Source organism: Nyctereutes procyonoides, unplaced genomic scaffold, assembly GCF_905146905.1.
Source record: "Nyctereutes procyonoides isolate TBG_1078 unplaced genomic scaffold, NYPRO_anot_genome, whole genome shotgun sequence".
Lineage (NCBI taxonomy): Eukaryota > Metazoa > Chordata > Mammalia > Carnivora > Canidae > Nyctereutes > Nyctereutes procyonoides.
Genome location: NW_026575034.1, coordinates 22,870,899 through 22,881,933, shown reverse-complemented (window position 1 = coordinate 22,881,933; position 11,035 = coordinate 22,870,899). Strand labels below are relative to the sequence as shown.

Here is an 11,035-nt window from a genome sequence, read left to right as displayed (position 1 = left end):
AAAGAAAGAAAGAAAGAAAGAAAGAAAGAAAGAAAGAGAGGGTTTGTGGGATTTGGGACTAAAGATCTCAGTCATAGTCCAGATGCTGTGAAAGGAGTGAACATATTTGAAAGATAGAATATGAAATTACAGATAGTACTGGAATTAAACATTATACTTTTTTCCAAATAATGATGATTTTTAGAGTCTGGCAAGAGAAATGTTGGTTTATCCAATTTAGGTAGAGTTTGTTGGTAGTATAAATTTCATGGTTTTATACTTTTTTTTTCAATAGCAATATTAGGTATTCACTTGTTTCTTTCTTGTTATTCCCTACTTCCAACAATAATGTCATCTAGAAAACAAAGCACTATGAAGGCAAGAACTTTGTTTAATTCATAATATATCTCTAGCTCCTCAAAAGGTCAAAGATAGAGTTGGTATTCACTAAGAAGTTATCACCGAAAGGGTGATGTATCCATAAATAATAACAAGTAATTTATTCACTCTGTCCATGATGAACTATCAGGCTACAAACTTCTCTGACTAAAATATATCAACCATTTGGATTAAGAAATAATGAGAATAGTTTATTATTTCAGATTTTCAATTTCCTGAATAATTTTTATTGTTCAATGTGCATTTGTGCAAATCAGAGAATAGAAATAGTTTTAAAGGATATCTTACCCAATATTCCATATAATTTAGAAAAGTCAGTCAAACATAATTTTTGTGGATATTTGGAATGCCAGCAAGCTCTTTGTTTTGTGAAACATTCTTTCTCTGTTAGGAGAGTGCTCATTCATGTTATAAATGTGACTTGGGATTCTGGTTCTTTTTTAATGAAGACTTTCAGAATTTTATCTCGTATCTGTTTGGTTTTCGCCACATACACAATGGGGTTCATTACAGGAGGAATGAGAAAATGCATGTTAGCCATGGTCACGTAGATATGTGAGGGAAGTTTTGGGCCAAAGCGGTGCAGAATCGATAGGCAAATCATGGGTGTGAAGAAGAGAATCACAGCACAGATGTGGGAAATACAGGTGTTGAGGGCCTTGAGGCGGCCACCAGAGGATGCAATGCTCAGGACAGTTTTCAGTATCAGGATGTATGAAAAGAGAATGAGGAGAAAATCAAGTCCCATAGTGGATAATACCACAAACAGTCCAAAGATGCTATTGATCCTGGTGTTGGAGCAAGAGAGCTTTATAATATCGGGGTGCAGGCAGTAGGAATGAGATAGTACATTGGAATGACAGAAGCACAGCCTTCGCAAAAGGATGGGGAGAGGCACCTGTACAGCCAAGGTTCGCACTACAATGGCCAAACCTATCCTGGAAATAGCGCTGCTGGTGAGAATGGAAGAATAGCGCAATGGATGAGAAATGGCCACATACCGGTCAAAGGCCATTGCCAGAATAATAGCTGACTCAAAATCCTGGAAGGTATGAATAAAAAACATTTGGGTGAAGCAGGCAGAGAAGGTGAGCTCTCGAGTATCCAGCCAGAAGATCCTCAGCATTGTAGGGAAAGTGAAGAGGGACAGACCCAGGTCAGACACTGCTAGCATGGCCAGGAAGAGGTACATAGGCACATGGAGGGTCCGTTCCCTGCAAATAACTGTCAGAATGGTCACATTGCCCACCAAGGTAATGAAGAACATGGTGGAGAAGGGTATAGAGATCCAGATGTGCACAGCCTCCAGTCCAGGTATGCCTGTCACCAGAAAGGTGGAGAAAACGGCTTTGGTACTATTGACGGACAACATGATGCCAGAGCTGCATACCTTTCCTAAAATGAAATTCATTGTCTCATTCACAGGTGTTAAAATTTGACGCAAGCATTTGGCAACTCATATTACCTTTTATTTCAAACTGACTGACCCTGATTTGTATCTATTATGAGTTTAAAAACTTTTCCCAATGCAGAACATCTGAGCCTCTAGATTAAAAAACAAGACCTGTTTTTTTTTTTTAAATTAAATCCCCCAGATATTATGGCTTTTTAAAGGAAAAATAATGAAAAAACAGATTCTTGATATTTACTTTATCTAAGTCCTTTAATTAGTATGATAATTTTTTAAAACAAAAAATCCAAAACGTATAATGTGCTTCAAATAAATTTCCTTTAGAAATCCTTACATATGCATGCCTGCTATTGTGTTTTTTTTTTTATTGGAGTTCATTTTGCCAACATATAGCATATCACCCAGTGCTCATCCCATCAAGTGCCCCCTCAGTGCCCTTCACCCAGTCACCCCAACACCCTGCCCAACTCCCTTTCCACCACCCCTTGTTCATTTCCTAGAGTTAGGAGTCTCTCATGTTCTGTCTCCCTTTCTGATATTTCCCACTCATTTTCTCTCCATTCCCCTTTATTCCCTTTCACTATTTTTTATATTCCCCAAATGAATGAGACCATATGTTTATCCTTTTCCAATTGACTTATTTCACTCAGCAAAATACCCTCCAGTGCCAGCCACGTCGAAACAAATGGTGGGTATTTGTCATTTCTAATGGCTGAGTAATATTCCATTGTATACATAAACCACATCTTCTTTATCCATTCATCTTTCGATGGGCACCGAGTCTCCTTCCACAGTTGGCTATTGTGGACATTGCTGCTAGAAACATCGGGGTGCAGGTGTCCCGGCGTTTCATTGCATCTGTATCTTTGGGGTAAATCCCCAACAGTGCAATTGCTGGGCCGTAGGGCAGGTCTACTTTTAACTCTTTGAGGAGCCTCCACACAGTTTTCCAGAGTGGCTGTACCAGTTCACATTCCCACCAAGAGTGCAAGAGGGTTCCCCTTTCTCCGCATCCTCTCCAACATTTGTTGTTTCCTGCCTGGTTAATTTTCCTCATTCTCACTGGTGTGAGGTGGTATCTCATTGTGGTTTTGATTTGTATTTCCCTGATGGCAAGTGATGCAGAGCATTTTCTAATGTGCTTGTCTATGGCCATGTCCATGTCTTCCTCTGTGAGATTTCTCTTCATGTATTTTGCCCATTTCATGATTGGATTGTTTGTTTCTTTGGTGTTGAGTTTAATAAGTTCTTTATAGATCTTGGAAACTAGCCCTTTATCTGATAGGTCATTGGCAAATATCGTCTCCCATTCTGTAGGTTGTCTTTTAGTTTTGTTGACTGTTTCTTTTGCTGTGCAAAAGCTTCTTATCTTGATGAAGTCCCAATAGTTCATTTTTGCTTTTGTTTCTCTTGCCTTTGTGGATGTATCTTGCAAGAAGTTACTGTGGCCAAGTTCAAAAAGGGTGTTGCCTGTGTTCTCCTCTAGGATTTTGATGGACTCTTGTCTCACATTTAGATCTTTCATCCATTTTGAGTTTATCTTTGTGTATGGTGCAAGAGAGTGGTCTAGTTTCATTCTTCTGCATGTGGATGTCCAATTTGCCCAGCACCATTTATTGAAGAGACTGTCTTTTTTCCAGTGGATAGTCTTTCCTCCTTTGTCGAATATTAGTTGACCATAAAGTTGAGGGCCCATTTCTGGGTTCTCTATTCTGTTCCATTGATCTATGTGTCTGTTTTTGTGCCAGTACCACACTGTCTTGATGACCACAGCTTTGTAGTACAACCTGAAATCTGGCATTGTGATGCCCCCAGCTATAGTTTTCTTTTTTAAAATTCCCCTGGCTATTCGGGGTCTTTTCTGATTCCACACAAATCTTAAGATGATTTTTCTAACTCTGAAATGCTCATGGATTGGAAGAATTAATATTGTGAAAATGTCCATGCTACCTAGGGCAATTTACACATTTAATGCAATCTCTATCAAAATAGCATACCTGTTATTGTAATTACAGTAGTACATCATACCATGAATTGTCTTACTGCCTTTGTCTACCCTGTTCCTTATTAGACAGCGCATGCATTTTCCATTTCATTTTTATTAAACCTAATATTAGTTATATTTATGAAAGTATTCTGTGATTGATTGAAAAATCTTAAGTTTACCTTCACTCCATAGGTTATGAAGCTGTTTACTGTTAATTCATTGTTGAATGTAGATGTCATTATTTTTTTCAATTGAACATGAAAAAAAACAAAAATAATTCAGTTCTATATACTTTAAGATACTAAAATCTTAAACAGATTGTTTAATTTTTGTTAAGTCATGTTCATTGGTTATCTTTTTATTATATGATTAAATATTTTTAATTTTAATTAATATCTACGGATATGTTGCATAGTTATATATACTTCTGTAAGCAAACAGTTCATCTTTAATAACAAAACAAAATGTTATAAAGTGCCTATTTTATTGATTTAATTCAATAGGTGTATGGTTATATAGTTATCCAAATATTCAATAAATATTAATTATTTTTCTCTAAACTTTAAGATTATAGCAAAGATCTCAGGAAGTATAATTAGCAATTTATTTGAAGGAGTAAGAATCTTGTTTAATATTCAACTATAATGTAGAATATGTCAGAGATGAGACCATTTTCATAGTCTATGTTACCAAAAATTATTTATCCAGATGAAACCAGTTGTGGATACACTGAATCTTTTTCTCACAGATGGCAAACTACACATTATTTTCTGAGACCATTTCCATCAAATTCTGTTTTTAAGAACCTAAACAAACATTGCATATATACTTTTATATTCTTCATGTCATAGCAGTCATCTCACAAATAGTAAGCTTTGCAAAAATTTGCATGTATTTCTTGTTCCAACCTCTCATCTGGACCCACTCAGTAATGTCAACCTTTGTAGAGATTTGCACTTCCAAATTTTCATTCCCAGTGTGGAATTTATGGGCTCTTGCTGTGGTGGCCTGAGAATTTCCCAGCTGTTCCTATTTGAATTCTCCTGTAAGTCTAATCTTTGGTAAGACTGATTCACAGAGAAAATAAAATGTTTTTTATTTTTTTAAGATTTTATTTATTCATGAGAGACCCAGAAAGGGAGAGAGATAGAGACAGAGAGAGAGAAAGGCAGAGACACAGGCAGAGGGAGAGGCAGGCTCCACACAGGGAGCCTGCGACGTGGGACTTGATCCTGGGTCTCCAGATTCACAGCCTGGGCTGAAGGAGGTGCTAAACCGCTGAGCCACCCAGGCTGCCCATAATAATGTTTTTTAAAAAGTGTTTCTATAAAGTCTGACTACCTAACATGATATTGTGGATAAGAAGCTTGAAGATCCTGCCCACTTGTCCCTGCTTTCATAGGGCAGGCTAGTCAATTTTTCAAAATCTCAATCCAAGTCAATTTGGATGAGGCTTCTAGAAACACTAACAAGATAGTAACTAAATTTCTGTGCATTATCTTTTAAAAATTAAGAAAATTGCAATTAGCTTCAGAAACTTTATTATCATTTTTTTTTTTTTAAATCTTGGATTTTGCTGTAAGGGATAGAGAAGGGGACTCCTGGGTGGCTCAGTCAGTTAAGCATCTATGTTTGGACAAGTCATGAACTTGGGATCAAGCCCCAAACACATTGTGCTCCCTGTTCTCCCTCTCTCGGGATCCCTGGTGGCGCAGCGGTTTAGCGCCTGCCTTTGGCCCAGGGCGCGATCCTGGAGACCCGGGATCGAATCCCACGTCGGGCTCCCGGTGCATGGAGCCTGCTTCTCCCTCTGCCTGTGTCTCTGCCTCTCTCTCTCTCTCTGTGACTATCATAAATAAATAAAAATTAAAAAAAAAGAAAAAAAAAGAAAAACCTGTTCTCCCTCTCTCTCTGCCCCTCCCCACCACTTGTGCACTCTCTCTCAATAAGTAAATAAAATCTTTAAAAAATAAGATAGAGAAGGTGGAGGTAAGGTGGCTAGGGAACTCATTCATTGTTGGATAAAGCTCATTCTGTTTGGTTCAATCATTATATCTTCCAATGTTAAGGTCTGGTGCCTTGTTTATTCTCAATGCTTTTTCTTATACATTTTTAAAAGCATTTTCAGAACCTATATTCGTTGGTCTCAAAGGGTGTTCATGTTCAGAAATGAAGCTGGACCTCACGGTCACTGTAAACACAGGCATGGATAGTTCTACAATCCTCTAGTTCACGGACTTCTTTGGCACTTTATCACCATCCAGTTGTTTCAGGTTCTTGAGAGAAACACATTTGAAATATTTTTACAGTAAGAAACACCTCTACATTCCTATAATTCCTTGTAGATTTCCTTGTAGGCTAGATTTTCTCTACTAATTAATCCAAAGTCTTTCTGTTCTTAGTCCTTTTCCAAATGCAAGTAAACAGATATTCTCTTACCTGAAATTTCAAGGTGAAGTGTTTGCTAACATCCTGCAAGGCAGCTTTCTCTGCAATGTCACAAATCAAGAGTCCCTGTGACTGGTTCCAGCTTCTTTATTATTCACACAGCTGTCTCTGGTGGATATAATCCCCTGGGAAGTCCCATTCTCTTTCTGATTTAAAGTCCATCCTTCATTGTTTCCCAGGAATACACCACAAATAGCCCACTTATTGGGTACTTCTTTGCATTAGGTGAAATTGAAAATCACCCAGTAAATCTTGGTGTTATTTCACTCTGAAGTTATTTTTTTTTCCTATGTATTATCTACATTTGGGGATTGTTCATATCTCCTACAATATATTTTGAGATTTTTCAAAAGTTAATTGCATCATAGGCATCTGTTTGAATTCTGTTTGTTAATTTACACTGTATGTTTCAGATGTGAAACTATATTGAACGTATGTAGAAATTACCTTGGAATTCTGAAGCAATAAACTAGATAACCTTTCTCATACAGCCCAACACATTACCAAGTACCTTACACAAACACATACACATAACAGTATGTCAAGGGCCATTTTTGTCATGTAGTTTCAAATAAAAATATGGACTTTTAGGCCAGCAGAGCCCACAGATTCAATGACATTCACAGGAGTGGTCAAAGTTTCACAAATCAGCTAGAAATACTGTGGCAATAGCAGCAGACCCACCCTACAATGAGTCATGCTTGAGAGTTTAAAAAAACAAAACTGTATGTTGGTAAATTGAACACCAATAAAAATTAATTTATAAAAAAAAAAAACAAAACAAAACAAAACACTTCAAAGGTCATTCATAGTTGCAAGGATGTTCTCCCTGTATCAAAATATACCTGAAAATAACATCAAAATTATAATTGTATAAGCCTGACTTTTATTGATAAGCTATCTTCTCTCGGATGCAAAGTATTTATTTTCTCTTCTATGGAAAAGAAGCAATCATAATGGAAATCACTTAAGTGCAAATGTTGATTGACCAGCTATCTCCACTGATTCTTCTCATCTTGAGGCTTTCTATATCCATAATAAGGCCGCGAATTGAAACCACAAATGTATGTAAAATAAAATGCCAAGAAAGAGATATTTTCCAAATTACTTTGCAGTTTTCTTTGGTGTTTTTGTTATTATTTTTTGTTCTTTAATTAAAGATAGTCATATTGAAACATAGATTATAATTAATAATACCTTAACTCATTAATTTTTTGTGTGACTTGGATAATAAAATAAAGTAGGCAATTTCCTTTCTACTCAAAGTTGTGAAAACCCATGACCTTTAAGAAAAGTATAAGTTAAATGAGGGAATGGGAGCAGAGGAAGATGTCCCATATAAATTATTTCTAAAATGTGAGGAAAGATTCTTAGATGAGGTGTTCAAATTTATAAAGTTCAGTCACCTCTAAGAAAAGGAGTATTTCTTATTCTTCCATTGATTTATCAGATATATCAAGGACCAGCACAGAAAGGACATTAAATAAATATTACATCAGTATTAGCAAATTCAGTAATACACCATTTATTGGAAATATGTATTGAACAAATTTGTGTATATTTCTTATTATTTTTAAGGTGAGATGGGGCAGAAGGAGAGAGAATCTTAGACTCCACACCCAGTGCAGTGCCCAATATGGGGCTCAACCTCATACTCTGAGATCATGACCAGGGCCAAAGTCTCAAGAGTTGGACACTTAACCAACTGAGTCACCCAGGGACCCCAACTTTGTGTGTGAATGTATTAATAACTATATCTGTATTCTTTGAGACAAAGCTGTAAACAAAGATTATATGAAATGGCATTATGGAATTCATTAATAAATTTAACCGTCCCAGAGCCTTTAAGAATAACTAAAATTACATAGAATCTCAGAGTACTAGATAACATTCAACATCTAACTCCAGGTTTACTAAATGCAAAAATTCCTTCTTCCTATCGGTGAAATGCCAAACAGTACAGAGAACACTTGGATCCATGTAGATACAACAAATAACTTCATCGTTGGTTTTATTAAATTTCTGAAAATAAATTTATTCAAATGATCTAGATGTTCCTCTGGATAAATGGAAATTATTTGAGAGAAATAGATTGCTTGCATAGAAAAACAGGTTAGGTCACTTATCAAAGGACAGTTTATCAAGATTGCTTTCACTTCCCATACCATGTTATCTCCACCCTAAACTATTATGCCATAAAATTTACACATTGCCATCCAGTCTCCACCTTCAAAAAGATATTTCAGATCTTGAGTCCAAATCTCAAAACCCTAAAAAGATCCCAACGTGACACCTTTTTCTAAAATACTATTAGGACAATATCAAAGTAATGTTCTCTCTGAGTTCAATTAATAAATTATGGATGTAATTTATACTTGCTTTTCTTCCATGGCTCAAGACCCATAACTCATGATTCTCCTGCTTGGAGATCTCCAAGATTCAACGTAAGGTAAATCTCATTATGGCTGGTCTCTAGTTTCTTTACCTTGGATTTCAAAGTACTGAAATTATGTTTTATCATGAATAAAGAACACCTGTTTTTGTGCAATTCTTTTATATTTGATATGATTAGAAAGCCTTCCCTTGGTATATAAATTTGCTTTATTAATAGAAAAATTTTGTCTTTCAAATCTTTTGACAAATCTTCACACTTCCATGGATGTATGTTAATTTAACATTTTTGAAAGGAAGTTAGCAGGAATTATATATGCAAAGTTGATATACTTTGGTCCAGCAATTTTACTTGAACATCTCTCCTATAGAAATGCACATATAAGTGCACAAAAAGATATGTACTAAGATGGCATAATTATTCATATTTTTGAAACATAAATAATCTGAAAAATCAAGAAGGTAGTTAATACATTATATTACATTCTCATTGTGCAATACTAAGTCTCTTTTAAAACTCAGAGGGCCTTTTTTGTTACTGTCATGGAAATAAGACTTTGATAAATCCTTGGGAGAAAAACACAAAGTATAGAAGGATACAGTCTGATGTCATGTACTAGATTACTTTAATGTATTTTGTATTTTATTTTCTATGTGGAAAGATAAACTTCGGCATAGTTTTGTTTTGATAACCCTGGGGAAAATAATTGTTGTCTTTGCAACAAATTACATAAAAGGATTATGTATATTTTAAGCTTTGACAGCATGCAGGTACTTATTTATATTAAATATTTTTAAGTATTGCTATTTCATTTGCTAAGAAGCATAACATTTCTTAAACCGGCAAGGTTATCTAAACATAGTTCTGATTTATATGTTCTCACTCCAGCTTGCTTTTCATATAATAAAGGAAGAAATTGCTTAAATCCACTGTGTTCCAATAAAATGAAAACTTTTGGTTTCTCCAATACAAAAAGATGCTCTACGATGCTCCCTTCTTTCTCAGATTCCTTGGGGTGAAAATAATTTAAACTTCTTGGCTGTGGATTGGGTACCCACAGGGCTTTTTAAATCTCAGCAGAGCTTTCCAGGCACCTGGGAGACCTTGTCTCATTGGTTTGCAAACCACCATTAAACCACCAAGCCCTTGAAACTGTTTCCCCACACTGAGCTGTGGAGTTCTGTGTCTTCCACAGAGGGACAATCCTGCCAACACGTCTGTAAGTGAAAAGAGCATTCACTGTGTCTTAAGTGAAGTCTTTCAGAGATAAGAGATAAGTAATGTCAACTACCATTATAAATGTTCTTTCAAGTAAATTGATCGTAATGTCCTTTCAAGTAAATTGGTATAACAATAATCAGTTTTCCAGGGTAAAGAGACCAACAGGAATGGTTAGTGTTGTTGAGTTAGGATATGTGAAATTTGAGAATTAAATTGGAAAATTCTGCATTTGATAATAGTACATTTTAAAGTTAAATGGTTTATTCAATTTCATCTGTGTTTTCTTCTAAGTAAAAACTGTTGTAATCATGATCAATATAAAGAATATTTGTTAATGCTGTCTGTGCATATTGTGGTTACACAGCTAGTAGCAGATTCCCAGATTTCATGGACTGTGTTTCTTGATTTGATAGCTTTCCCTGAAATCCTGAAACTGACATCCCATGAATATATTTTGCAAACATGCATTAGATTTGACTAAATCAGCATGCTCTGTCTTGAGGTGTTAAATCAAGGAGAATATTAAATGCTTTTGCAAAATTTGGATCTTCCCTCCCCACCTTATTAAGCAAAAGAGCTTTTCCCAATCTAAATGTGAGTTCATGACTATTGGTGATAACTGTCATCTTCTTTAAAAGTTTAAAGAAACTCAAATGAGGATTTGTGTTTTGGGAAAATGACCATTCAAAACCAAGCATTATATGGTCTCATTCATTTGGGGAATATAAAAAATAGTGAAAGGGATTAAAGGGGAAAGGAGAGAAAATGAGTAGGAAATATCATAGGGGGAGACAGAACATGAGAGACTCTTAACTCTGGGAAACGAACAGGGGTAGTGGAAAGGGAGGTGGGTGGGGGGTTGGGGTGACTGGGTGATGGGCACTGAGGAGGGCACTTGACGGGATGAGCACTGGGGTGATATGCTATATGTTGGCAAATTGAACTCCAATAAAAAAGAAAAGCAAAATAAAAACAAAAACAAATAAAAAAAACAAAAGTGGATGTTCAGATAAAAAAATATAAAGCTGACCTAGATGAAGAACTGTTCTGCTAGTGTTTAGAGACTTGTTGGTCTGCAATTTCAACCCTGTATAAGTAATACTAGGTGCCATAATATTCCTGACCTAAATTCTCTGTAAATTCACCATAATTTTGCAGAATTACACAGAATTACAATGTCGTTCCTTTACACAGGAAG

At 35.8% G+C, this 11,035-nt stretch overlaps 1 protein-coding gene across 1 annotated transcript; it reads right to left on the bottom strand.

Moving 5' to 3' along the window:
• Window positions 1–781: 781 nt before the first annotated feature.
• Window positions 782–1,750, bottom strand: LOC129504773 (olfactory receptor 51G2-like). The gene has a single exon (XM_055317637.1). The coding sequence runs from the start codon at window positions 1,748–1,750 to the stop codon at window positions 782–784; it is 969 nt and encodes a 322-aa protein (XP_055173612.1).
• Between the last annotated feature and the right edge of the window lie 9,285 nt (window positions 1,751–11,035).